Source organism: Monodon monoceros, unplaced genomic scaffold, assembly GCF_005190385.1.
Source record: "Monodon monoceros isolate NGI ecotype Baffin Bay Population unplaced genomic scaffold, NGI_Narwhal_1 Super_Scaffold_7, whole genome shotgun sequence".
NCBI lineage: Eukaryota > Metazoa > Chordata > Mammalia > Artiodactyla > Monodontidae > Monodon > Monodon monoceros.
In genome coordinates, this window is record NW_021703784.1 from 9,905,052 (window position 1) to 9,932,276 (window position 27,225).

The 27,225-nt window shown below is 48.8% G+C and overlaps 1 protein-coding gene across 4 annotated transcripts in view; it reads right to left on the minus strand.

Moving 5' to 3' along the window:
• Nucleotides 1–27,225, minus strand: part of UBASH3B (ubiquitin associated and SH3 domain containing B) — a 140,783-nt gene that overhangs the window by 15,010 nt on the left and 98,548 nt on the right. For 2 of the 4 annotated variants that reach the window (XM_029206997.1, XM_029206995.1), the window contains exons 2-9: nucleotides 18,890–18,943; nucleotides 17,947–18,133; nucleotides 16,176–16,374; nucleotides 12,519–12,688; nucleotides 7,370–7,578; nucleotides 3,195–3,327; nucleotides 1,642–1,762; nucleotides 896–1,018 (exon numbers count right to left, since the gene is read on the minus strand). In XM_029206997.1, the coding sequence (XP_029062830.1) occupies nucleotides 896–1,018; nucleotides 1,642–1,762; nucleotides 3,195–3,327; nucleotides 7,370–7,578; nucleotides 12,519–12,688; nucleotides 16,176–16,374; nucleotides 17,947–18,133; nucleotides 18,890–18,943 (1,196 nt within the window). Of the gene's footprint in view, nucleotides 1–895; nucleotides 1,019–1,641; nucleotides 1,763–3,194; nucleotides 3,328–7,369; nucleotides 7,579–12,518; nucleotides 12,689–16,175; nucleotides 16,375–17,946; nucleotides 18,134–18,885; nucleotides 18,944–27,225 lie in introns of all 4 variants that reach the window. The other 2 variants (XM_029206998.1, XM_029206996.1) reach the window with 2 other exon arrangements.

Consider the following 27,225-nt stretch of genomic DNA (forward strand, 5'->3'; position numbering starts at 1 on the left):
TTCTGTGAAAGACCAAGGGATACATCCTTCTTGTCTGTTTTCTTTCTGTCTCTCTGGTCCTAACAAGCAGTAAAATGCCCGTTTTTCTCTCATGGATAAAGTCTAAATGCCTTAACATGGCGGTCAAAGTCTTCCATGAACTTGTCTGTCTCCATCCCGCCAGCCTTGTCTCCCGCCCTGGTCACAGCTGATGCTCTAGAAACAAGACGGCTTGTTTCCTCTGCACTGTGGACACTGCTTCTCATGTCTATGACTTGATGTTGATCCTCCCACTTAGATGCTGTCCCACCTTCCTACTAACTTCTACTCTGTTCTCCTCTTATGTCGTCTTTTGTGCTCCCATGATACTTTGTACATAGTTCTATTCTTGAGTAACAAGAATATTCTATATTATTCATCCACTTACAAGCTTCGCCGAGGGTGGGGACTCACGCTTAGGTCCCCAGTACCTAGCATGGTGCCTTGCACAAGGTAAGTGATCAACTGACGTGTGTTAAATGATTGAACAGCACAAGGCTGCTGCTGGCTCTGTGTGGCAGGTATGGACCTAGACCTGCAAAGAACTGAGCATCTTGGAGACTGGTTGGCCTCTATATTTTCAGCCACTCCTGGGTTGCCCTCTCATCCTTGCGCTAGAAGCTGACCTGTCTGCCGCACCAAGCCTGACCTTGCCCCATCACTGGACCATCTGCCCCTTGATAGCGATCACACCTTGTTCACTTTGGCAAACCAACCCAGTTGCCCTGGACCTAATGGTTACATAATAAATCCCTTTTGAATCGACGAAATATAGTACTTGTAGGAAAGCCCTAGGCAGCATTCTGGCATACCCACTGGAGCCAGTCTTTGGAAGAAGTAGCCAGGAAAGGCTGTGTGATCACTCCAGGACACTTACCCACGAGTCTTGCCTGCATACATCCGAAAACGGTGATTGGAGCATCTTTCTCGTAATCTCGGAAACCGCCACTCCGCTGAGGTAAGCTATGAGGCATGTTCAGGTTAGTGCGTACGTAGCGACCTGGAAAGAAAAGTCAGGCCAAGGCGACATGAGTTTCCTATCTCCTTAGGGCTTCCACTGCTGGTCCTGCCAGCCCCTCCACTTCCATTCCTTTTTGGCCACAGAGACTGAACTGAGCTCTCTAGAAAATATTGAAGCTGACCTCCTCCTTTAGTACTGTGTCCTGGAATCCACGCTTCCATTCCGCTGACGAAAGTGACAAGAGATAGTTTTTAAGGGAAAGTAACAACGCCAGACACTCTAAAGCAGGTAGGATTCTCTGAGGTGCAAGCCTCCCTATCTTAAACATGCCACCCAAATGAAAATGGAACCAAAATGAGCCAGGGTGACTTACTAGAGGGAGGTCTGGTCATGGAATCAAGACACCTGTCTCTGCCTCTGACTTTGCCATGTGGCTGTGGGGCAAGACATCTGCCTCTTTTGGTCCATGGTGTCCCAGTTTATAGAATGGGGGTAAGAACACTTCTCTCTCCCCTAACACTCCAGACAATCCGGAAGGACTTACAATGTAACAGATGACAGGCACTTCATAAATGACTCCATCTAGATAAAAGTAGCTTGACTCTGCCCCCTAGAGGCCGTGATAGGTATGCCAATGCTGAACAGGCCCACCAATTACTGACCTTTGGCGTCGAAGCACTGGGATAGCCAGTACTTCCCAAAAACAACATCCATCCTCTCACCGTGCCGACACACAAAGAGGCATCTCTTCTGAGGGCCAGGCTGGCCGCTGATCCTCAGAGGCTGCAGAGAAAGAAAGGCTGTAAGTGGGGACACACACATAGACACGTCTCAGAGCTAGCTGGGTGTCAGGTGAGCTGCGCTCTAGAACAAGTTTCACTAATGTTCGAGTGGGATAAGCCCCTTAACTGCCTCGGATTTAGGTTGGCCTATCTATAAGATGGGGGTGGTAAGCCTCATGTACTGACCTCACAAGTTATTTCGAGGCTCAGATGAGATGCACTGCAGGTGCTTTGCAAAATAAGAAGGGCTATGAAAATGGTTTTATTGTTACTGCTGCTGCTGCTGGTAGGATTAGTATCTGGCCAATACTGAAACACGAAGACCGCCTGAGTTACAGCTCACAGGCGAAACTAGCCAGGATGGAGAGACGGCCATGTAGCGGGACAGCTTCTTCCCCTAACGAGATGCTCCATCAACTTCTTCAGGGAGCGAGGACTTTTATTACCACAAATACATCTGCCGCATCTCCACCGTGTGGTGGTCCGAAGGCTACTCCGGCCAGGAGGTCCCGCTCTGCCCATTCTAATCGCAGGTTAGGCTCTGTGGTCTCGCTGCACGCAAGACGGTGTTCCCAGAAGTGGTTCGGGGAGGGTAGTTGCTACCTCTGGGTGATGAAATCGGCAAGTCTAGTCAAAGGCTTGTCCAAACGGCTCTGGTTTGTGTAACTACTGCGTGGATCCTTACAGATGTTTCTATGTTCCTTCTTTCTGATGGAGTCAGCTGTTCCCAGCTTCCTCAGGGCTGCCAGCTCCTACTGGCTTCACATTTGCCAATACAGTACATACACTTTACAAACTCCTCCATTCTGTACCCTTTCTGGCATATATCGGACATACACTGAGCGTTCACTATGTGCCAGGAACTGTGCTAAGAACCGTATCCTTATCTCCTTTAATCTTCACAATGGCCTGTAAAATAGATTAGATACAGTTGACCCTTGAACAACTTGGGTTTGAACCATGCAGGTCCAACTAATACACAGACTTTTCCCCAAAAGTAAATACTACAAGAAAATCTGCAGTGTGTTGAACCTGAGGATGCAGACCCGTGGATATGTAGGAAGCAAACCGGGTAGGTGGAAGGCCAGTTGTAAGTTGCAAGTGGATGTTCCACTGTACGGAGCATGGAGGGTCGGCATTCCTAACCCCCGCGTTGTTCAAGGCTCAACCGCGTTACTACTTTACAGATAACATATCGTCCTCTCTGCAGAGCAGCCTTCCTTACCAGCCTAGACCCAGATGCTGGCAGTCATTGTCAGCACCACCCATCTGACTCTTCCAAAGCCTTAAATTTTTATATATCTTTTAGGCTCTTGTGCCCTGAGAGACAGGTAACCCTTTGGGGGCAGCAAGGGCAAGGTCTCATCCTTAGTAAAAAGGTGCTCATGAATCCTGAGCAGAGTTGAGGAGGCGGCCCTGACAGTCAACCTTACCTGGGTGGGCTGGCAGATGACGGTCAGGGACGTCGTATCCCCCAGGCCCTGGTCCTCATACTGCCGCCTCTCCAGGATGCCATCCCCAAATGAGAGTGCATTGGAAGGTGATGTATTTAAGATCGAGTAGGAACTGCAGAGGGAAGACAAGGAAGACGTTAACTGCTTTGGCCAGAAGTCATCAGCACTTCACCCCTGGGCTCAACGGGACTGTGGGAATGAGTAGGAAACACTGCCTGGGGCGGTGCAATGGCTGGGAAAGCTGAGCAGGGGGCATCCCATGCCTGCAGAGGAACATCTTTTTAAAAAATTGCTTATTGAAGTATAATTAACTAACAATATCAGTTTCAAGTGTACGACATAGCGATTTGATCTTTTTATAAGGAACATCCTGTTTTATACTGAAGTCTTGCAGTTAATAAATTAGTGGTAGATGGATTTCTGGACTTGGAACAGATGCGTTCATCCCTGTGGGCAGGGATGGGGCCTGTGATTCTGTGCTTATTAGGATGCCACAGGCGTGGCTGGCACCCAAAGCATGCTGCAGAATAATGAGGTATCAATTTTGTACCATTGTTTCCAGCTCTTTTTCTGGCTCCAAGAAATAAACAATTCCTGTTGCCTTTAATCTTTTCCATGGTGATTTCCATCTGAACTGACAAGTAAGAGGGAGGATTTTGACCGTCTCTACCACTTTGCCTGTGGCTCCTAATGGTCAAGGAAACCTTTGCCCATTACCCCCTACTCTACCTCCTTCAGTTTCCAAACCCCTCCCCCATCTCAATCATACCTCCAACAAGATGATTAAATACAGCGTTTTTCCAGAGGAGACCATTCTCACCAGATGTGTAGAGCTTTGAGCCAAGAGCTCTCATTTCTGGATGTAACACTGTAACTACAGAAGCCCCAAAAGAGGTCTTGCTGAAAGACAGGCAGCAAATCATGCTGTGTTTAAATTATTTTGATTAGTAAGGCCTCCAAAAAGCTTTATCTAATAAACACTGCAATTCAAATATGGTTGTTAGGCAAATCCAACAGACATCACTGGGCAGCGTCAAGGGAGAGCATTTAAATTTTAGATTTCTTGCTTCTTTACAAATAGGGTAAAGTTCCATATGTATAAAAGAGCACCGAATCTAAAATAGCCATTAGCTTTATGGTTATGTTTTTATTTTTTAATATTTTGGGGTTATTTCTAAGGAAATCTTGTGCCATTCACACAGTCTACTAGGCTGGTTGTTTTCCTTTATTTTAAACTGAGACCCTCCCAAACATCGCACAGTTAAAGAAAATTCAGTTTCACTGTGATTCATCAAAGCTTCAGCGCCTGAGATGTCTGGATATATGGAATCATCCTGACATCTTACTTGTACATGTTCCCTAATTTCTTTACTTTATTACAGCTGTGAAGACACTGCTAGAATCCCTTCTCTCTCTCCTTCAGCTCAGCCGGCAGCGAGACTGCCAGCCTCCTTCTCTTCTCAACTGTCACTGTCATCAAAGCCCCCGACTCACTGAGGCAGTTTGGGGCTGTCAGTTCCAGTAAGACAATAGTCAGATGCTTCATGTTGAGTGCAGAGTAGGGAGAAAGCTGCACCTGACGCCCGGAACATCTTCTCAAGCATCGGAGAGACACTGGCACCTCCCTAGGACACATCAGGGCTGTGTGTCGGCCGAGAAGGACCGGCCAGCCTACCCCAATTTAGAAGACATGGTGGGTCTTTCACCAATTGATACGTATCTGGAGGTACTCAGAACCCGGCAGGGTGCTCTAATAAGGGTGGTAGGAAAATATTTCCTTAGGAGGGACTCGGAAAACTGAGGACAGGGGAGGAAGAGTTGTGAAGGGCTGCTGACCCCAAGTCCCTACTTGTTGGTTGCTTGAATCCCCTCTGCAACTTCCCATCAAGTCGGCCGCGTCATGCTTGGGGACCCCGTGGCTCCCCCTCCCCCAGGCTACCTGTCATTAGGGGCGAAACAAGGCTGTCTTACAGCAGCTGGGCTCTGCCTCGCTGAGTCACTTCCACTTCTGGGGTTAATTAGGAAAGTGCAGTTCTTCTATAGGGTCGCTTTTGTGGAAGAGACATTTGATTTGACAAGCATGTAAGAGAGGACTAGAAAAGACAAGTTAGAAAAAGAAAATAACCATAAAGCTGATGGCTCTTGTAGATTCAGTGCGGTTTTATACACGGCCCTGATCCACATAAAGCTAAGTCCTTTACAGCAGTGTTCACACACGCCTCTACGGGAAAGGCAATTATTATCTCCATTTCATAGATTAGCAAACTGAGGCTCAGAGACGTCATGTGAGTTGGCCAAGGTCACACAGCTGGTGAGTGGGAGAGTCAGGATTTGAATCTGAGACTACTGGAGTAAAAACTCAAATTCTTAATTACAGTGTCCTAACAAACACCTAGTATATTAGTATTTCCCCCCCTCTCAGCCGGGTTGGCTGTGGCAGCTGACACTGAAGTTTCAGACATGGTTCCCAGGGAAATAACATCACTAGTAATCTCTCAAAATAAAGGGAGATGACACACAGACCTCCCTGGGATCCATGGACTGAGGTCACTGAGGATCCCCCCCCCCCCATTTCAGCTGAGCTCTAACTTGGGCAAGAGTGGGTTTAGATGCAGAGATCTGAACCGGGTCAGCAGAACTTCTCCCACATACTCTTCCCACAGGGAGCCCTACTTTTAAGAATGTGATCTGGGAGCTGTATATCACCAAATAATCTTTTGATTCTCCGTTTCTTCACATATATTTTTTGTTTTTGTTTTTACAGGGATAAAGCGGTGACTTTGGAAACCCAACTTAGAAACATTTCTGAAAAAGCAAAGGTCTGGGGGGACTTTCCTGGTGGTCCAGTGGCTAAGACACCGTGCTCCCAATGCAGGGGGAGCCCGGGTTCAATCCCCGGTCAGGGAGCTAGATCCCACGTGTCATAACTAAGACCTGGCACAGCCAAATAAATACATAAATATTAAAAAAAAAAAAAGAAAAGTAAAGGTCTCGGGAGCACGAGGCAGCTTTGACCTTCCAATTTGTGCCCCCAAATGCTGGATGTTCCTTGGGTGGGGATGGGGAAGGAAGAGGAAGGGTTGCTGGGGAGGCGGTTATTAAGGAAGAAGATATTCCTTCCCAGCCCTGGGTTTGTGGTTTATCGGCTTGCCGCTAACCGGGGTAGGGGACCGTCTTTTCTTTTCTTCCTCCAGGCAAAACACTCACTGAAATTGCCTGTCTCTGTTATTACTGTCATAAAAGAGAAGCAGTGTTACACACCATGCAGCTGGTGCTCAGAGCTTCCGGCTCTCAGCCACGTTGGCACATGGCAAGAACAAGAGGGAGGAAAAACAAACCAGCACGCACACCCTGGCCAGATGCCCAAGTGCACCAGGGAAGGGCTGGCTTTGAACTCCTCCGATTAAGAAACATAAAAGAGGAACAAAAGGCACCTCTCTCTCAGGACAAAGCTGGTCATGCAGCGCAGGTCACTCTCAACGTGGGACCAGGTTGGTTTGGGGGCAAAGCAGGAGTGAGGGATGGGTGGAACGCTATCACTCTCCAGAAAACTTGGGTGGGGGAGGGACCGCTTGCCTTTCTAAGGCTCTGGCGGTTGCCCATTGCCACAGAAATGGTCTCTGTCATCTAGGCATTCACATGCCAAGTCTCAGGACTTGCTCGGGGTCACCTCGCGGTGAGGGGCGGTTCGGTTTCCTGACCCTTGCAAATCCTTTCACTACTGGTCTGGCTGGCATAGTGGGAATCTGTCCTGCTTCTCTGGGGAGTCAGACCCCTCTGTGCAACAACCCAAGAAAGAGTGGACAGAAGCCCCAAAGCCATAAAGACTCAGTGCTGGGATGACCCACACTGAGGCCAGAAGAGATGGTCCCCCAAGCAGCCTCAGTTTAGTCTCCAGTCAGGAACTCAGACAGATGTTACATCCAATGGGGGCAGGCAGAGCAAAGCAGGGCAAGCCATCTCCCATTTTTCTCATGCCCCAGCTCAGCCCTTCCCTGAAAGTCTGGAACCAATAGGGCTTTCTTCCCCCTCGGACTTCATTTACTGGCACTGCTGCCCTGCCCATCCAGGATCGAGTCCGTTTCCCTGCCACCTCCTCAAACTCCGCAATGTTCTTTGAAAAGCAGCAGACAGAGAACTTAGCACCTGCTCACCCATGAAATATCCAGGTGCTGCACTCGTCAGCCTTGGTGATGTAGTTCTCAGGCAGGAGTCCGGAGCAGCCTGTGGTTAGGGACGTGCCGTAGATCCAGCCCTCGCTGGTGCTGGTCTGCTCCATGGGCGACATGAAGATGAAGTCCCCAGGGACCAGCTCCAGCTCATCGTCGTTCTGCGGGGTGTAGGGGTAGATCACCTGTAACGTCTGAAAAAGGAGGAGAGGGATGCGTGAGGCCCACATCTGACCCATTCTTCTGAGCGCCTCCAGGGCCGGTCTGTGTGCTCTGCTCTAACAGGGCACACGTCCAGAAGCTGACATTGACAGGTGCCCCTGGGGTCTGCAGGCTCTGAGGAGATCTGGATTCAGATCAGAAGGCGTTTCTTCTCTTTTCAGGGTACTGTGAGTATGTGCTGGTGCTCCTGGCTGTCTCCAGACTTTCCTTCAGGCATGTCTTTGCTTCAAAAGATACGGTTTTTAGAAATTCATCTGAAAACCTGTAGGCTCTCCAGTAAACTTCTATACAAACAGGGTTGGACCTAGTTTTCTCTGCTCCGTCTGCCGGGGTAGGTGCCATAATAGACCCTGGAAATGCAACTCATGGGAAAGGGAGTCTTCCATGCAGATGTCACTGATGCCCAGATGGAGACTCCCCTAGGAAGGCTTTGGAAATGAAGTGTTCTCCCTTCCATGTAACTCAGCGGCTTAAACAAGACATGGTCCCTGCCTTCAAGAAGCTTTCTTTAGGGCTTCCCTGGTGGTGCAGTGGTTAAGAATCCTCCTGCCAATGCAGGGGGCACGGGTTCGAGCCCTGGTCCAGGAAGATCCCACATGCCCCGGAGCAACTAAGCCCGTGCACCACAACTACTGAGCCCACGTGCCACAACTACTGAAGCCTGTGCGCCTAGAGCCCATGTTCTGCAAGAGAAGCCACTGCAATGAGAAGCCCGCACACTGCAACGAAGACCCAACGCAGCCAAAAATAAAATAATTTTTTAAAAAAAGCTTTCTTTAAACCTCCATTTTTAACAAAGGCCTGGAAGGAAAAATATCTTTCGTAGCCATCAGTGTGCCGTGTCTGTAACCAGCTTTTGTCAGTGAACAGATGGAGACCACGTGTTCCTTCTTTGGGCTCAGAAAAAGCCCCCAGGGCCAACCTCAGGCTATGCCACTTGGCTGATTTATTCCACTTTTTGCCTCCTTTTCTGGTATATAGAAACATCACAGGCATAGGCATGAAGATACTTTGGAAAACATTTCTTTTACTCCATTTTTGTTAACAGCAGGAGACCTCAAGAGTAAGGAAAATATTTTCTGTGTTTCACAAGGGCTAAGAGGGGCTGTTCTATCAGCTTTTCGTTTGATCTTGAAGCTACCAGTGGCAGGCAAAATATTCTGGTGCCCACGTACAGGTTTTTAATTTTGGCCTCTGTTTTCTCATCTGTCAAATGATACCCGGACTATAAAAGTTAAATGAGACAACCTAAGAAAACTCCTGAGGCCTCTGGTACACAGAAGGAGCATAATTATTTCTAGTGACCCATGACGGCTGGCTTTCAAAGGGTTACCTTTCCGTCTAGCTGATGCTGACCCCTGAGTCCTGTGTTGGGTAGGCTTGTGAGCTCGTCAGCTCACTGGGGTCAAGGTGGTACATCAGAGCATGTCAATAAAGAATTTCTTTCTGGAAGTTGCTAATGAGAGGAGCCAGTAAAAATATGATTTTCCCCCCAGAGAATGAACATGATAATGCACAGAACTTGACTACCTGCTCCACTGGATTTCTGATGTCCCCTTCAGCTCTAGATCTTCTTGCATCCCATCGCCTTCCCACTCCCCTGCCACATACTCACTCAAACCATGTTTCCACACTAACCAGGAAGGTTTTTTTTTTGCTGGGTTGTTAAAAGAGGTTAAAGAAAAAAAATCTTAAATCTATAGGCTAGGTATGTGTTGAGACACCAAAAGGAACATTCCTTTTCCTGGAACAGGGTAGAGAGAGGCACCAAGTCATGGGGAAGAAGTCTAAACTCAACTCAGGTTCCTCAGACACTCAAGTGCAGCACAGTCCTGGCTAATGACGCCTTTGACTCGGCAGAAGTGTCTTTTCTTTGAGAACCTCAAAAATGACTTGGGAGAAGAACTCATTCCTCCTTTCACTTGGGGGTGCTGGGGTAAGTGTTCTAGCTCTAGACGATCTCCAGGGAGATCGAGGCACAGAGAGGAGCAGAGGGGACATCGTGTCCTGGGCAGAGGGTAATTGGACAATAAGGAGCTTTGATTTATCGAATAATCAATAAAAAAAACATCAAGGTATTGCGGCAAATCTCAAATTACAACCGGTGCCCAGGTCCCCATAGCCCTTTCCCACTTACCAAAAGCGTGTGCAAAAGTCAGCCCAAGTTTGGGGGATCTCAGCTCACGTGCCTAGTTTTGTCCTATGTGATACTCTTTTATGTTTAGCATCTACTTGTAAGCACTCTTGAGTCTGTCTCAAGTATGTTTTCCCTCCCTTCCTACTTGGGGACTAAGCTCAAAGTTTGCTGACTGACATCTTGGGAAGGGCAGGTACAGCCCCAGGTGATGACAGGAACTGACCCTCTTTGCCTCTGAAGCCCTTTTTACTCTCAGTAACAATAACAGCTGTGGCAATTTTGTCGCTGTCGCTATGCCCACTGTGCTGGCTCTTATGGTAGGACCTTTCCGCATGTCCTCTAGTTCAGGCGACAGTCCAGCAAAATATCGCCGGCATTCTGCACACGAGAGAACTAAGGACTGGATTATTTTCTAGAAGTTGTAAAAGCGAATCTAACCACCGCTAAAGTGAGGGAGCCAGGATTTGAAGCCGTGTGTACCCAACTCCAGAATTTATGCTTTTTCTGTAACTCTGTCCTTCCTCTAGATTTCTAGTGCTTGACACATAAAACTGGCATGGCACACTGGGATCGCTAACGTGGAAGAGATGGTGTGAAGTACAAACAAGCATTTGCAAGCCCACATCAAGTGAGCATCTGAACAGAAGAGGGGTGAGACCCCAGAGGGTTCCAAAGCATCACTTGCTGAGTGTCCTTGCCTAAACCACTGGCCTTCTCCGGACATCTGTCACCTCACTGGACCAGTTAATCAATCCTGCCTCCTGGGCACAGGAGGAGGAGGAAGGTAAGTAGAGGTTTACATATGCAGGAGGGCACAGCTAAAGCCAAATGACCTCGGACGGAGAACTTTATCAGGAGGAACAGTAATAAATGAGCTTTTACAAATAAGAGATAAAAAGAGGCCATGTTATTTTTAGAAAATAATTCATGTGGGCGCTAGCTGCCTCTTTCCCTCCGTGCCAGTCGAGCAGAATGTGGGTCAGGCAGAAAAGCAATTACCCTCTGAGTTAACTGGAGGGCAGTGTTGATTAGAAGATATTCCTCGGAAAATTCCATCGCCACCTTCCTTCTCTTAGAAAGGTGACTTCTCACCGTCCATTGGCATGCCACCCTTGACTTTTTTTTCCTCTGCCCTCGGAAGGAATCCAACCAGCCACACCTCTCTTGTTCTATTTAGGGCTCACGCTAAGCAAGTCCAGGAGATTTCAGAATTCTGAAGTAAGATTAAGCCCAGTCTCCTTGCCGTGTCTTTACAGAAACTTGCATCAAATGACTTGGAAGGAGGACATGACATTCCCATCAGCAGAGCCAGACAAATCTGCACGTCCCTGACACTCTCGGGCCCCGCACACAGTCCTGGACCTTTGTCGTGGGTTGGCTCTTCCAAACACTTCCAAAACAACGATGAGGTCGCCTGGCCTAGACCCTGAATTTCTAACTCTTTTTCATATTTAAAAAAATCCATCTAAAACAGATGTTAAAAGGCTACGTAAACTAACAAAATATCAGTTCTTTTGCTGCTGAAAAACTAGGAAACAATTTATACGTATGTTCCGTAAATGTAGTTAAACTGGATGACAATTGTTGCAAACTCTGTGGTCTTTTTTTAGATGGGCTGCCCGTCTTCATTGGTCAGAACCCCTGGCTTCTGGCTTCAGTTCTGGTCCTAAATTGCTCTTTAGCTTTGGACCAGCCACTGAATCCCTATGTCTCAGCTTCTCCTTCAGGAAAAAAAGGACAATAAGACTCTTCAGAGGTGGCACGTGCTTGTCCTGGAAAGCAATGTCAATTCCTTCAGAAGAAGGATGGCAGGACCACGCCAATCTTTCTGCCTGTCCTGGAATTCAGTTGTCCCTCTCAGGTCTCCCATGTGATACACACAAACTCTCACAATATTTGGTCTGTGCTTTCATTTCATATGGACCACATTTTAAAATTCCCTGGTGGTGCAGTGATTAAGAATCCACCTGCCAATGCAGGGGACATGGGTTTGAGCCCTGCTCCAGGAAGATCCCACATGCTGCAGAGCAACTAAGCCTGTGCACCACAACTACTGAGCCTGTGCTCTACAGCCCGCAAGCCACAACTACTGAGCCCACACACCACAACTACTGAAGCCCGCGCGCTCTAGGGCCCATGTGTCGCAACTATTGAGCCCGTACTGCAACTACTGAAGCCTGCGTGCTGCAACAAGAAGCCACCACAATGAGAAGCCCGCGCACCGCAACGAAGAGTAGACCCTGCTCGCCGCAACTAGAGAAAGTCCACGTGCAGCAACAAAGACCTAACAAAGCCAAAAATAAAATAAATAAATAAATAAAATAAAATTTTAGTATGTTCCATGGTAATTTGCATGCCACAGATACTCAGCAAATATCCGTTAGCTATGTGTTCAGGGTTTGTTTGGGGTCTTTTTTGTATTTAGGTGTTCTCCTTCTACCTGTTAATACTGTGAACTGATAGAATATTTAAAAATTGATCAACAATGCTTTTCTATCTATTCTCCCATTTCATTTCTATATCATCCCAGTAAGGTTGGCAGGGCAGATAGAACAATGGGGATATTACACAGCTCAGCCACTTGGGACCCAGAGACAAGAGATGCAAGCTCAAAGCTTCCCAGTGAGCCGGCCAGTGCTTGGATGAAATTCCAGGCCAGATGACTCCTGGGCATTACTTCCCTTTGGTGTCCATCTCCCCATAGCAGCAAGTGCTACTGGTGCTGATGGCACCCCGGCACCCCTGGCAGAGTCAGGAGCCCCAGAGAGACATTACCTCGTGGTTAGCAAATCGGATATCCCGGGAGAATATGGTCGCCACCCAGTCGCACCCGAGTTTGACATCAATGTTCTGGGCGAGTTTCTCTAGGGTGGGCAGGTGGCTGGCTTGGAAGTGGTAAGCCAGGGTCACGTGCAGCTGCTTCTTATGAGGCTCCACGTGCACTTCTGGAAGAAGGAAGGAAAGAGGTAGCTGTTGCATCTCGATGGTGAAGACAAGGAAAAACACAGAACGGTGCCCTGATAAATCTGTTTCCCAAATAGCAGAGGACAGAGTCCCTCGGTCAGACAAAACCTGTTTCTCTCCTTCACAGCAGCGGAATAAGAGTGGGGCGGGGGATAAAAACCCACAGTCCGAGAGAGAAAGAGCCACATGTCTGGCTTTTCTGGACCAGCTGAGAGACAATCATTTTGATCGGCGGCTGCTCACAACAAATCCAGATGAGTGTCACTGGCCCCACCATTCAGATAAGGAAACCGAGACCTAAAGGGATGAGCTAATTTATGTGGAAATAAGGAGCAAATTTTGTCATCATGGGACTCCCCAGGTTATCTTGCCTTTGTTTTGAAATCAAGCCTCTTAGCTTCTGGGTGGCTCTGATGGAGAAATGAGGGGAAAAGATGGATTATTTTCAAAGTTTAAAACAGGGTCTCTCAACATCATTTTGGACCAGATAATTCTTTGTTATGGGGGCTGTCCTGTGCGTTACTGGGTGTTTAGCTGCAACCCTGGCCCCTACCCACTGGATGCCAGCAGCACCCCCCAAGTTGTAACAACCAAAACCGACTCCAGACCTCGCCAAATGACCTCTGGGGAGAGATGGAGCAAAAATCACTCCGATTGAAAACCACAGGTTTAAAGTATGCAGACTGTTATTCTAAGACACCCTAAAAAGCAAACCAAAAGAAACCAGCCTACCTACACAAGGCAAGAGATTTTGTCTTTTGTCTATCTTTCAGTGAGGGAGATTCATCTACTGTCCAAGCTCCAACACCAAAGAAGATGCAACTAGAGGGAATTTAGGGAATTCCAGAAATTAAGGGGCTTGCTCAAGTCGCACAGAGGTAGAAGAATTGTAGAAGTTGGGGCTGTGGTTTTGAGTACTTTTCTGTTATACCACATGCGTTTCTTTGGTGTAAGCCTCCCAAGGCAAGGGCTCTGTGTCCTGTTCATGGATTATAACCCCCCTACCCCCCAACCCGTGCTCAGCACCCCACGGGCTTTCAGTATTTGTTAAATGAATGAAGACACACGAATGAATCTCCTTAAACCATCAAGGATGGAGGATGACACTTCATCTACTCGCTGACGGAATCTGGGTCTGCCACACGTCTGAATACCATGACACAAGTTCTAGGGCAAAGACCTGATGGCCCGCTTCCCACACCGGGCCACCCAGTTCTCCGAGTCGCCAGCAGGGGGCCACACCAGGGCCGAGAAGCCAGCCAAGCCCACCGGTTCTTGCAGAGGACTCAGATGGCTGCGGAGGCGCTGGCTCGCCCCCTTCCTGGCAGGAAAGCCAGCAAGGGCCCGCCTGCCTTTCGCTCAATATGCGCCTTATGAACTGGCCGCGTCCTGGCTGAGACCTGCTTTACTCACTTGCGAATGATTTGGGTTTTGTGGCTACAACATTAGATTTGGTTCTTGTGGGAGTTTTAGTGGTTTTGACAATAGCTACTGTGGGATGAAAAGAGCCATTTCCCTGAGGTGGAGGGATGGGAACAGGAAATAATCTGCCTATGAGGCCATTTCTCTGAGATTTTATGCTCCTGTGAAGGGGGCAGGTTCCACCGAAGTCAGAGAGCAGAGATGAGTCCCCGGGGACGAAGGGGTGGAGGTGGGGCATCTAAGGAGACCAGGCTCCCAACGCACAGAGGTGACCTAAGGGCCCGGGTTCCTCTGAGAGTAGAGACCTCACTGTGATCCTGTTCAGTGACGCTGGGCCCTCACCACACTCTTCCTAGAGTCCTGAGCCCTATTTGGGGATTTTCTGGTAGAAAAGGCCACTGAGAAATAGGCCCCGAGCTGGGGATGAAAAGAGCAGAGTGGGACACAGGCAGGTGAGGTGGAGGCCAAAGGTCAGGAGCCCAGGGAGCAAAGGGCGGGGCTGGCCAGCTGGGGCCTCCGCCAGCACTGCGTTCAACACTCAGGACCCGGGTGGGCAGCTCACGCCCTCCACTCTGATCAGGGCAATGGCCCACCGGCCCCAGCACCGTGCTCCCTCCTGCCTGCGCTCATGCCACCTGCCCTCCTGCAGGGCCCTATTCCCATCCGATGGATCAGCGTCTTCCCGGAGTGACTGTCCTTTCTTCTGTGAAGGGGGCCCCACTCCATCATCCCGTGGCGGGATGATGGCCTCTCTTCTCACAGCTCTTATGACACGGTGCCTGGAGAAACCACCTCTTCTTCCCTGTTGTGTTCCTCATGGATAAACACACAGTAGGTGCCCAATAAACACCTGCTGATCGTGATTTCATTCTAAAGGGACCAAAAAGACTCCCCGCCCCCCCACTGTCTGTCTGTCTCACGGCAGACGAGGCCCTTGAGGAGCTGTCTGCACCTGCAGTCACACAGGAAGGCTTTGCAAACCTCTGCCTCCTGTCCCGTCTCGCCGCCGCCCGCCTTTAAGTCAGCACACATCCTGAGCATCCCTCCAAACTGATTCCTTTGACGGTAAACCTCAGTTGTTAGCTTGAACTGAGACCTCCCATGCAAAGGGCAGATGACATTGTAAAGGGGTGGATAAGGGCCCTTTTGAGGCTTAGGGGCCTGACTACTGGGCTTCAAGCAAGTCGAAAGGTGTGGCTCAGTGGATTTGATTATTACTGGATGCTAAGTGGTTCCACTCTACTCTGTGCTGTATGACCCCCTGAGCAAAGACCTCAGTCCACACGGAGGGGACGGGGAGACCCAGACGAACACCTGCCTGGGATGGGGGTTTGGAGGAGGAAAAGAAGGTTCCTTGGGAATTCCCTGGCGGTTCAGTGGTTAGGACTCCACGCTTTCACTGCCAAGGGCCCGGGATTCGATCCCTGGTCGGGGAACTAAGATACTGCAAGCCAGGCAGCATGGCCAAAAAAAAAAAAAAACCACACACAGAAAAGTTCCTTATTTCTGAACAGGGAAGAGATGGTGGGGCTGCAAAGGAACACATTTATAGTTCAATGGGAACAGTCATTTATGTACCTTCAACATGGGTGTCAGGGAGTAGACACTGGACCTGCTCTCAAGGAGGTTAGCAGAACTGTAACTGAATTTTTTTTTTTTGCAGTACACGGGCCTCTCACTGTTGTGGCCTCTCCCATTGCGGAGCACAGGCTCTGGACGCACAGGCTCAGCGGCCATGGCTCACGGGCCCAGCCGCTCCGTGGCATGTGGGATCTTCCCAGACCAGGGCACGAACCCGTGTCTCCTGCATCGGCAGGTGGACTCTCAACCACTGCGCCACCAGGGAAGCCCTGAATATTTTTTAAAGGGGCAAGAGGTGTGGGGTCCTGCGGGAAACGGCTGAGTTCTTGGGCACGTTCTGCCCATTCCTGCAGGACCCTCTATCTCCTGACTCCACCCTCCTCCTCCACAATCATTTCTTGTCCCTTTCCTTCCCGACTTTCCAATTCCCAGGGCCCAGGGCAGGCCTGGCAGCTGGCAGCTCACCGGTTTTGGAGGCAGCCTCCGCAGCAAAGTCGGCGGCAAACTTCTTGAGGACCTCTGCGCTGTCTTCCTTCACGAAGAGGCCGATGAAGTTGGAGGAGGTATAGAGCTCCAGGGGCAGCGGGGCTGAGAACTTACATTTCCAGCGACTGACGGTGGTCTGCAGGGCTTCCCCCAGGGCGTCCACCTTGCTGTCCTCACACTGGCAGGGAAACAAGAGGCTTCGCTCAGGGACAAGGGGAGATGTCTGCCGCTACTTACCTTTGGCATCCTCTGCCCAGAGCTGGAGGCTGCTAACTGAACCATCATTCCTGTCTGTGAGCAGGGAGAAGACCTGCAGCCTCCCAATTATCTGGAAATGGATTATCCAACCAGTCAATTAAACTGGGGCGACGGACAACCTCTCCCCTCCCTCTCTCCCTGCTCCGATGTGCTCCTCTGAGCCCCGCCAGAATGCAGTAGGGCCGGTCCAGCAGAAAGCAAGCACGAGGGACGTGCCAAGAGAGTGTACAGCACCCCACGATAAGTCGTTGTGTGTTTTCTACAGTTTTGCATCGTTTGTGCCTTTTCTATTCCACTTACATGATCCAAAGTTGACTCTACCTCCACCCCCATGATACTTGGGAAGAATGAGGCTCCAAGAGCTGCAGTATCCTCACCCTCCCCCCGCCTCCCCCGGGCACTAGAAGAAACAATGAGAGTGTCTAAAACTCTGAATGCTTTTGAGAAAGAGCCTGGATGACTAAGAGGAAATGATCATCATTTTAATTTTCAGCATGAATGGTAAAAGAGAAGGTGTTAGGAACAAATTTTCACCTATAAAAGGTGGAGATGGGGGAGAATATGAATGAGATTCTGGAAAAACAACCCCCAATATTAGAAAAACATATTGTCTTAAAATGCTACCATTCTGCTTCATTGTGACAATAGCTGGACACATCAATTCTTCTCCATCTCTGCAGAGAACCAAAGTAGATGCAATATGTTTACATTTATTGGAACGAGAGGGATTTGATTCAGTCTCTGCATAAGCTTCATGACAGCTAGAATTATGGGCTAGGTAACTATGGCAGGGGAAATGTATCCTAGCCATCTCTAGAAAGATCTAGCACGGCAAAACCTGTGGATGGTGTGCAGGAGGCTAAAGTCTCTCCCCCCATCTGTAGATTACGTTTTTCATCCCCACCTCTCTAATGTCTGCTCTTTCCTCGTGAGAGGGGAGGGAGATGACAGACAGGAGAAGCTAGGTTAGAGAATCCATTCCCCTTGTGGCTACCAGACAAGTGTGTCACCCAGTGGGTCAGGCTTGTCCCCTGGGTCCTGAGGAGCACACGGTCATCACGATGCCACACCAGACCCAGGGTGCACCTAGGTCTCGGCAGGTGTTAGAAAGAGGACCAGGGTGAGCAGCCGTGGACCTCACTGATTCCTCAAAGGCTCACCCAACTCTGGAGCCCGTGACTGTTTCTACCAACATCCTGAGAGGCTCCCAGCTTTTTTTTTTTTTTTGCGGTTCGCGGGCCTCTCACTGCTGTGGCCTCTCCCGTTGCAGAGCACAGGCTCCGAATGCGCAGGCCCAGCGGCCATGGCTCACGGGCCCAGCGTTCCGCGGCATGTGGGATCTTCCCGGACCGGGGCACGAACCCGTGTCCCCTGCATCGGCAGGCGGACTCTCAACCACTGCGCCACCCGGGAAGCCCAGCTCCCAGCTTTAACTCCAGTCCCCTGGGGCTGGAGGGATGCAGGCGCCCCGGGGTGGGGGGCTGCGGCTCACCATGAAGAACTGGCAGAGGGTGATGTGAGGGAAGATGTTGTGCGCCTTGTTCTTGCCGCAGATCTGCTTCGACTGCTGCCAGAAGTCGGAAAGCTTCTGCGCTAAGGGGCCGGTGGGGCGGAGGTAGAGGACGTACTCCCGGGGCAGGGGGTCATCCAGGAAGGGGTCGCCGACGTGGGAGAACAACCTGCCAGAGAGAGGGGGGCCGAGCACGCCTCACTTGAGAACAATGGAAGCAAAGGGAGAACTGACATCAAGGTCCATCCTGGGCAGCCTCCACCCCACCAAGCACCGCGAGCCGGGAGGGTTTTCAGTTTTGTACTTTAAAAATCTACCCCTCGAAGCTCACACTTTGTAACCAACTCTCAGATGCACCAACTTCTCTACTCCTGCCTATCCTATCGCATGGGCATCCCACGACTCCCTCCTAAGGCCGCTCTCCAGCAAGTGTTTTGGATCAACCCCAAATCCTTTCCCAGGCCATCAGTACTGTTCCAGCCCGGCCTGTCCCTCCAGCTCCGTCTAGGATTAAACACGTGTGTCTCCAAAGACGAGGGAAGCTTGGAGGGTCGCCTTGTGGGGTCAGCCCTGGGTAGCGATATCCTGGAAGGTAAGTAAGTAGGATATTTCTAAATCCATTTGCCCGATATCTAGGATGGATCTTTAAGTGAGTGGAGGAGGGGGCGGAAAGCATGACAGAGGCTCTGTCTTGGAAATGCTCTGAATTTCTTTGACAGCTCTGAGAAGAGCACACTCTGGGGCCAGGACAGGGGAGGCGAATGGCTTGATACACCGGCTGGTCACACAGTCTTTGGGATCCTTCCCCTCCCCCCCACCCCACCCCCAAAGGGCCCGTTAGACACAGGCTGCACATCCCTGCTCATCCACATACACTTAGAGTTAATTACATGCTATTTTCTCAATTTATTTATTTCATACCAACCAGTCACATGCTGCCTGAACACTTCTTCCTCCTGTGGATGCCAAGGCTTTTTGTCTGGAATAAGAAATCAGATTTCTATTGTTAGTATTTTTAGCCTCCTATCAGCTTTTCCCACTGCAGTGGCAAGAGTTGGGTGTGAAGCAGGCACTGTTAAGCCTCCTCAAGGGTGTAGGGGAGACACCTGCAGCAGGGCATCCCCCCAGGGGTCACAGCAAGGCACAGGGACGTTAGGACTTGTGATTAATTTCCATGTAATTAGCATTGGATTTGCACGCAGCCTAACAGCCCATGCCGTCTATTTTTAGCCATTTCCACATTAGACTTTTATTTTTGCTTCCCTAAAGGTTGTCATGTCTTGCTTTTCCCTCCTTCCCTTTCACCCACTCACTCTTCCTGACCCAGATCCCCTACAGAACATTTTCTCATTCGCAGCCTCCTGGCAAAGTGTGCTAGAAAATGGTGCTTTTAAAAAAAATTTTTAATTTAATTATTTTTTATACAGCAGGCTCTTATTAGTTATCTATTTTATACATATTAGTGTATATATATCAATCCCAATCTCCCAGTTCATCCCACCACCACCCCCACCCCCCGCCACTTTCTATTAAGGCCATTGAGACTTGAGGTTAAATGTCCAGAAGGACAATTGGTCTGGTTTAAATCCAGTACCTCCTCCCACTGTCCTCCAACTACCACCAGCAGCCTCAGACTGGATCCATCATCTCCAACAATTTTACAGACGTCTTTGGGGACGAGTAGCACTTGGTAAAAGGGGCTGGCTGGAGAAGGGCGGCTATCACTCCCACTGTGGGAGAAACACTCAAAAGTTCTGTGCATGGTGGGGCAGGATCACAGGGTGGCGCTGGCAGCGAGTCACAGCCCTGCACACGAGCATACGACGAGAGCGCTTCTGAAACGTCAGGCAGGTCTGCAAAAGCCAGATAGTTCTGGGTTTGTATCCAGCTTCGCTACTTTTCCGTCCATTCAGGCATTCAAGTTTATGTTTGCTCAGTACATACCTACTGAATTGCTATGACTTTGTCAGCACTGTGCTAGGCTCCAGGAATACACTGAAACACAAGACTTATATGGTCCCTGCCCTCAGGGAGTTTTCAGTTGAGCAGGCGTGAAAATGTCAACTGCACAAATAATTATTTAATTACATGGGTGGTCAGTGCAATGAGGGGAGAGCACAGAGAACCTTAAGCACATAGGATTGGGACACCTGATCTGGGCTGAGCCGAGGGGGAGGGCGGGGTGGGCTGGGTGTGAGGGGCTGTGGTGATGGAATTCACCGAGTACCTCTCCTCTACAGTGAGGAGCCTTGAACTGTGCCTGACTCACTGGAGGTGATCAATAATTGGTTATTCCTATCCCTTTATACTACCCCAATTCAGGGTCCTTGGGAGAGAGAAGAGAGGGCAGGAATTTCTAGTTTAAACTGATGCTCTTCCCAGGCATCCTTTTCCTGACTGTCTGCTGAACCCAACTCCTCCTGCCTTTTCCTGGTACCTCTCTGGAGCAATGAGAACCCATGATGCTGTGACAGTCACAGAGGGTCAGATTGGAAGGGACCTAAGACATCAACTGGGGCCCCAATTTCTTCACTTGACACAGGGGGAGATTCAGGTAAAGGAAGACAAGTCACGTGCTCAGGGCAGCCTGGCTGCGGTGAGTGCTGAGTGAAGGGCAGATTCCAGCCTGATTCAAGGCCAGCCTCAGTTGCTCTTTTCCACAGTCCAAAGAGAATCCCTTCGTTTCCCCCACGAAACTCTGAGCACAAATACCAAATGATCAGAATAGAAAAATCTGCACAGCTAAGTAGAACGGCATTCTAGAAGACAAGCCTACTTACGGTAAGATGAGGTTATGAAGAAGGAAGACCTCAGAGCCCCTTGGAAGAGAAGCCGGTGCCGAAAAAGATGGAAACACAGGAAACTCCTTCCCACACCTGCATAAGGTGCTTAATTGTTGCCAAGATGCAAGCCCTGTTTCCTTTACCACTTACTAGACAATCAGAGGTCACCTGTTGTGCTTTTTTCAAATCCTCAAGCCGTGTACCCACAAAAGAACACAAAACGTGGTCTTTTAGAGGTTAGAATCTTTGAGGGATTAAGTTCACCAAAAAAAAGACCCATTATTTCAAAAACAATTGGGAAAAGGAAAGTTCACTTGCAGTACGATGTGCTATTTATATAAAGGATCCAATTTTTTTTTTCCTAGGCTCTTGCCCCAAAGAAATATATTTTATCTGAAGTTTAATTTATTTTTCCTTCAGCACTAGGAATGTCCTCTGGAAATGAAAGATCTCATTAAGTTATGGTCCCTGTAACTCAAAAGCCAAGTTTTGGAGAGGATTCAAAGATACAATTGAGAAAGATAATGAAAGGTTTGGGTGACAAGGCTGTGGTGAAAGACTAAGGAAACACCAATTCTTCTTTCTGAAGAAGGCAAGTCTGAGAGGTCCTCAGGGTTATGGAAGGTTATCATATCTGTGCAGCTTTCCTAGCGAGGGTCAGCCAAAGTAAAAGAAGCTTTGGCAATAGTACAAGGGGCTCAAGTTAGATTCCGGAAAGAACGTCCTGGCAGTAATGTGCTTTAAAGTGGTTTTTTGGTTTTGTTTTGTTTTGGAGAAGTTTCTAGAAAGTAGTTACCGATCTGAAACAGGTGTGTGATTCTCTAGGCAGGAGGCTGTAGGAGGAGTGATAGCACTGCTTCCCTCGGGTCCTGAGCCAGAGGCTGAGCTCTGCTACTCCTTCACCCACTGCCAGGCTGATGGTGGTTTGTGCCGAGTCTGTTCCCAGAGCTCTGCCCACAAAACAGACTGAACACAGGCAGTGGCAGAACATCTCTCTGCTCCATCCCACTGAGGAAAGCCTGTTGCCATAGAGTTGCCACCTCCATGGTCCACCGATGGGGTAAATGCCAAGAACAGTGGGGTGTGTGGGGTAGACCCCAAACACCAGGCTGAGCTTGAACAGCTGCTACCCTCAGAGTGACTCAGAAGTCGGCAGAGCCCGCTGGGCAGATAAAGGGGAAATATCCCTTTAAACTCCAAGGAGAGATTCCTGGATCATAGCAGCCATTGAGTTGGGACTTTCATGGTAAGAATCAGAGGGACATGTGAACTACTGAGGTTCTGCTATTACATGAGAGCACAAATTTGACTTCGGACCCTGGTCCTAACCTTCCCAATTATGTCTAGGGTTCATTCTTAGCAGAGTGTGGGGAAAAAAAAAAAGTGATGCAAACTCTAATGCCTAATGATGGGGAGGAAGAGCACAAAGCAGATAAAAGCAATGGCTCATCAAAAAACTCAGGCACGCAGCCGTGAGGAAATTAGCCAGATGGGGAGGAACGAGTAGCGCACACTGATAGCCTTGCTTTACTGCGGCTGCGGGGGCTGGGATTCCTGCCACTGTCTGCCCGCAGCTTGGTTGAATTTTGGGTCCGTGGTGGCTCTGGCCCCAGAACCATGGCTCTACCCAACCACCAGGGTCACAGTTTGTGAGAGGCAAAGCAGCATCCTTCCTTCCTCCCTTCCACCCTCCTTCCCTCCTACTTTCTTCCTACCTTTCTCATTATTTCCTTCTCCTCCCAAGGAACTCTTACCAGGAAACCAAATGGACCAATAAACCAAAAATAAAACCAAGAGTTTATTGGGTGTAGCTGTCTCAGCTGAAGTTTGACTGGTTGGAGCCCTTTCAGAGACCATGGTCTCTGGTACCCTCGGCTGGATTCGGGCCTGATGAGCGGATTTGGGCTGGTCCCATGTCCGGGTCCAGCAGGATCCTCACTCCCTCTTCAAAACACACGTTCTGAGCCAGAATGGAATTTCCTGCTTAATTGTCACCCAGGCTGACTTCCTCTGCAGCCACCCTGGTGCTCTGGGTTCCACGGAGGTCTCTGACACTCTCGGTAGTTCAGGTCTTCTCAGCCGAGAACCAGCTGTGTGCTAGGCGCTGTGTTATCACCAGCAAGCAAAGAAGAGGGAAGGACGATCCTGGACCTCAAAGAGTTCAGAACGTAGATATACAAGCAGCTTCTTACAAGGCGATACGTTAATGGCCATAAGAGATGGGCCGAGTGTGCTAGGGCTGCTCACAATAGGGATGCTAACTCAGTAGTGGGGCATTTTGGGGGGCTGAGGGTCTCAAATTGTCCACAAAGCTACCCTAGGTCAGGATACCACAGCAAACTCAGAGGTGCCATGGGAAATCGCTAATTTTGGAAGGAAACAAAGCCACCTTCATCAGCTGTTGGGCATCCCATAAGCTACTAGTTCGAGGTAGTTACAATTTCTTTTTTTTAAAACTTTTTATTTCATGTTGGAGTAGAGTTGATCAACAATGTTGTGATCATTTCAGGTGTACAGCAAGGTGATTCAGTTATACATACACACGTGTCATTAGTAAGTAGTCGCAATTCTTTAAGAATGAAATAAAAATATTATTTTTCTTTCAATTTTGTGTATTATTTTTTCACACGGTCCTTAAATTGTTAGGAGCGACTTATTGAGTTGTTTGGATCTAGCTACTAAATACACAGAACCATTAGGTATTTATGTTGGTCTACAAGCTCTATGTAAAAATTACTCAGACTCTAAGGGTGCTATGAACTGAGACGGTTGGGAATCCGTCCGGGAAGAAACAATGATTGATCTGGATCTTCAAAGCAGAGTCAGAGCTGGCTAGAGAAATCCACAAGGAGGGAAGGGCATCTGAAGCGACGACCACATCAGGAGCTAGTATAGGAAGGTGAGAGGCAGCACTGTATGGGCGGGGAAGTTAGAATTTGGTGATACTAGAGCAAAAACGGCAAGGCTTGAAGAAGGTAAAAATGAAGCTGGAAAGGGGACAGCTCACAAAGGTCCTTGTGCTATTTTAGGGCTTGGACCTGTTTTATGCAGCGGGGAACAATGAAGGCATGATCAGATTTGCATGTGAGGGTCAGATTCAAGGGAGATAAACTGTAGGCTGGAGACTATTTAAAAGACCTTGACAATCGATCAGAAGAGGGACACTGAGTCTTGAACTATAATGAGGGTGGGGACGTTGCCTAAGATGTTTGGGTTGTTGACTGAATGAAGCTTGGAGACGGGTTAGCAATTGTAGCTTGAAGGCCTATGTGGATGGCGCAGACACCCCTGAGTGAGAATGCAGGGTAGAAACAAGTTTGGGCTGGGGTGGTAATGGGTGATGAGTTCAGTTACTGTCCCCTGGAGAATCTGGGGGTCTGGCCTAACTACATCTACACCAAGTATCATTAACAGACTCTGGGTCTGGTTTAGGGTACCATATCCCAAAAGCTTTCTCTGTTAGCTTGACTATGATTCCTTGTCTCTGTTTGGAAGCCAGACACTTCTTTTAGGCTACCCACTGAATTCCTATTTCCTGTCTAAGGAATACCTTCAGCTCCAAACTTGTTCAATACTGAGGTCATTAAATACTCAAGCCATCCTTGGCTTAAGCAGACAGGTTACCCAGACCCCCAGGTTCTCCAGGCTGACTCATCTCTCACTCATAGAGGGGAGTTAATCCCTTACTTTATTGCACTTGACAAAACTCAAATATCTGACACCTGTAGTGAAAAACAACAGGCATTTACATTATATACTAATGTAAATAGTAATATATTTCTTCAAAATAGTAAGACCTTGATTCAATTAAGTAGAAAACGAATTTGTTGAACTTTCCAGTTATTTGAAGTTGTTCGGTCCTTGGCTTTGGTTTGCTGGTAGATGCATGCTCGTGGCCTTGGCATCCCATCTGCTCTGTGCATTGGTTCTCTGTGACTAAGGACTTATTTGTGCAGGAAAAGAGACAAGGGGTCAAATAGGTAATCCTCCAAGTGGGTAAAGCTCCCTGTGCAACCAAAGTTAAATTGTATCATTCTTTTGTGTAGCTAAGACAATCTCAACTTTTAGAAACATTTGAAACTAATATAGGATTTTTTTTAAATGTTCTCAACATCCAGGATACCAATTGATAAATTTGCGACATCTAATACTGTGAATTCAATTAAAAGATGACCCAATTAATCAGATATCTCATTCCTTTTCCAGGATCTGCACTAGACCGGGGCAAACAGAATCCAACTTCTATTTTTCTTGGTTGGAGAGTCTCGTCATATAAAGAGGCCACTGGCGCCACTAAGCCAAATCGAGGAATTCTTTTAGAGTGTATCTGCAAAGCAGATGGTGCTTTGTAATGTGGTTTTAGGTGGAAATACAGAGGCTTTTGTTGTGCTCCATGAAGAGTTACCTGCTCAGTGCCAGGTTTTTTGTTTTTTTTTTTTAATTTATTTATTTATTTATTTTTGCTGATGTGCGCGGGCTTTCTCTAGTTGCGGTGAGCGGGGGCTACTCATTGCAGTGCGCAGGCTTCGCATTGCGGTGGCTTCCCTTTTGCGGAGCAGGGGCTCTAGGCACGCGGGCTTCAGTAGTTGTGGCACACGGGCTCAGCAGTTGTGGCTCACGGGCTCTAGAGCACAGGCTCAGTAGTTGTGGCGCCCGGGCTTAGTTGCTCCACAGCATGCGGGATCTTCCTGGACCAGGGCTCAAACCTGTGTCCCCTGCATTGGCAGGTGGATTCTTAACCACTGCGCCACCAGGGAAGTCCCAGTGCCAGCTTCTTTATGGATGATTTGAGGCAGCTTGAGCCTGCCTGCAGCTGACAGCTATCCTGAGAACAAAGTGCAAACAGGTAACTCTGCATCTTTGTTCTCTAGTAGGAGAAAAATAAGGATAAGGAAGTCCACAATTGAAGGCCTTCTATGTATCAGGCACTTAGACGTTAAGCCTCATGACAAATGGTGAAGCCGGTATTGTTAGAAGCCTCCCTGGATCTGGGTGGCTCTACCCTGACAGGTCAGCTGTCCAGTCACCTCTGTGGTGGTCCCAATCCAGGGGCTGGTTCTGGAGGCAGTGACCAAAGTCTGCATCAGTCAAAGGAGTATATTGAGTAGTCAAAACATGAGCCTAGGGCTTCCCTGGTGGCACAGTGGTTGAGAGTCCACCTGCCGATGCAGGGGACACGGGTTCGTGCCCCGGTCTGGGAAGATCTCACATGCCGCTCCAGAAGATCCCACATGCCGCAGAGCGGCTGGGCCCGTGAGCCATGGCCGCTGAGCCTGCGCGTCCAGAGCCTGTGCTCCGCGATGGAAGAGGCCACAACAGTGAGAGGCCCGCGTACCGCAAGAAAAACAAAAACAAAGCATGAGCCTAGAACCCTGGGCAGCATCTCAGCCAATGGCCTCCAAACTCCATCCTCTCTGGAAACCCAGGGAGAAGTGGCCCCTAAACCTCTCACTGGGTGTGATCCTGGAGATCTGGGGTGCCTTCCAGGTTGTAATGGGACTTCATGGCAAGAGAGAGTATCCCCCATGAGCAGAGCCCCCCATCAGGAGCAGGAGGGTATGAGGATGGGGTGGATGAACACAAAATACAGAGCAGACAGGAGTCCAGGCTCCCCAGTGGCCAGCGATGGGAGATGCTTCTAGAGTAACCAGCGTAACCCCCTGAATTCACATCCTGCAGCCCCCTCACCCATTACTGCCTATTAATCGAGACTTCAGTTTCTGATATGGTTACCCTCTTGGCTACCAGTGGCCAATAAGATCCTTACAGATTTAATCCCACTTTTAATTGATGATCAGAGGCCAAATGAACGTGGGGGAGCGTTTGCGGAGCAGCTAAGAGCTACGCAAGCCAAGGAGGGGGCAGTGGTGCTATTTTAGTAAAAGTTAAATAAAACTAAAGGACAGGCCGAATACTGTTGCCCCAGTGGATCCTTGCAGCTAGAACACGGGCGCTGGTTTGCAGCTGCCATTTCCCCGAAGGAAGTCATTTCCCAATTTGGAGGTTGAGTTTTTTCATCTCCAAAGAGGAGGTGATGAAACTGCACACAAGCAGGTTGAGAAAGAGAGATGGGACATTTATAAAGCGTTTTGAGGTCCTCAGAAGCAACTAGAAGTGATAAACTGTGTCTGTGGTGACAAAGGATCTTGAGACCATCCGGTCCGTTCCTCCTTAGGACCAGACAAGGTTGTACTTTCTTCAAGGTTGTATCTTTGAAAGAATCTTTCCTGTTCTTACAGATCTTAAGAAAAGGGGATTCAACAATGTTTCTTTTTTGCTTAATAGCCCTTGTGCTCGGAAAGTCCTTCCAGCTGTGCCCAAACTTATGCCATGTTTTCTGTACCTGGTGGAGTTGGTCACTCTTTCCTATATAACAAAATCATTTATTCTGTCACTTTCACACATGGGATTCTGGCTACTTTTGGTCACCAAGGCCAGTAAGACAGGCTTGCAAAGAGCCTGGGCAGTTCAGTCTAGC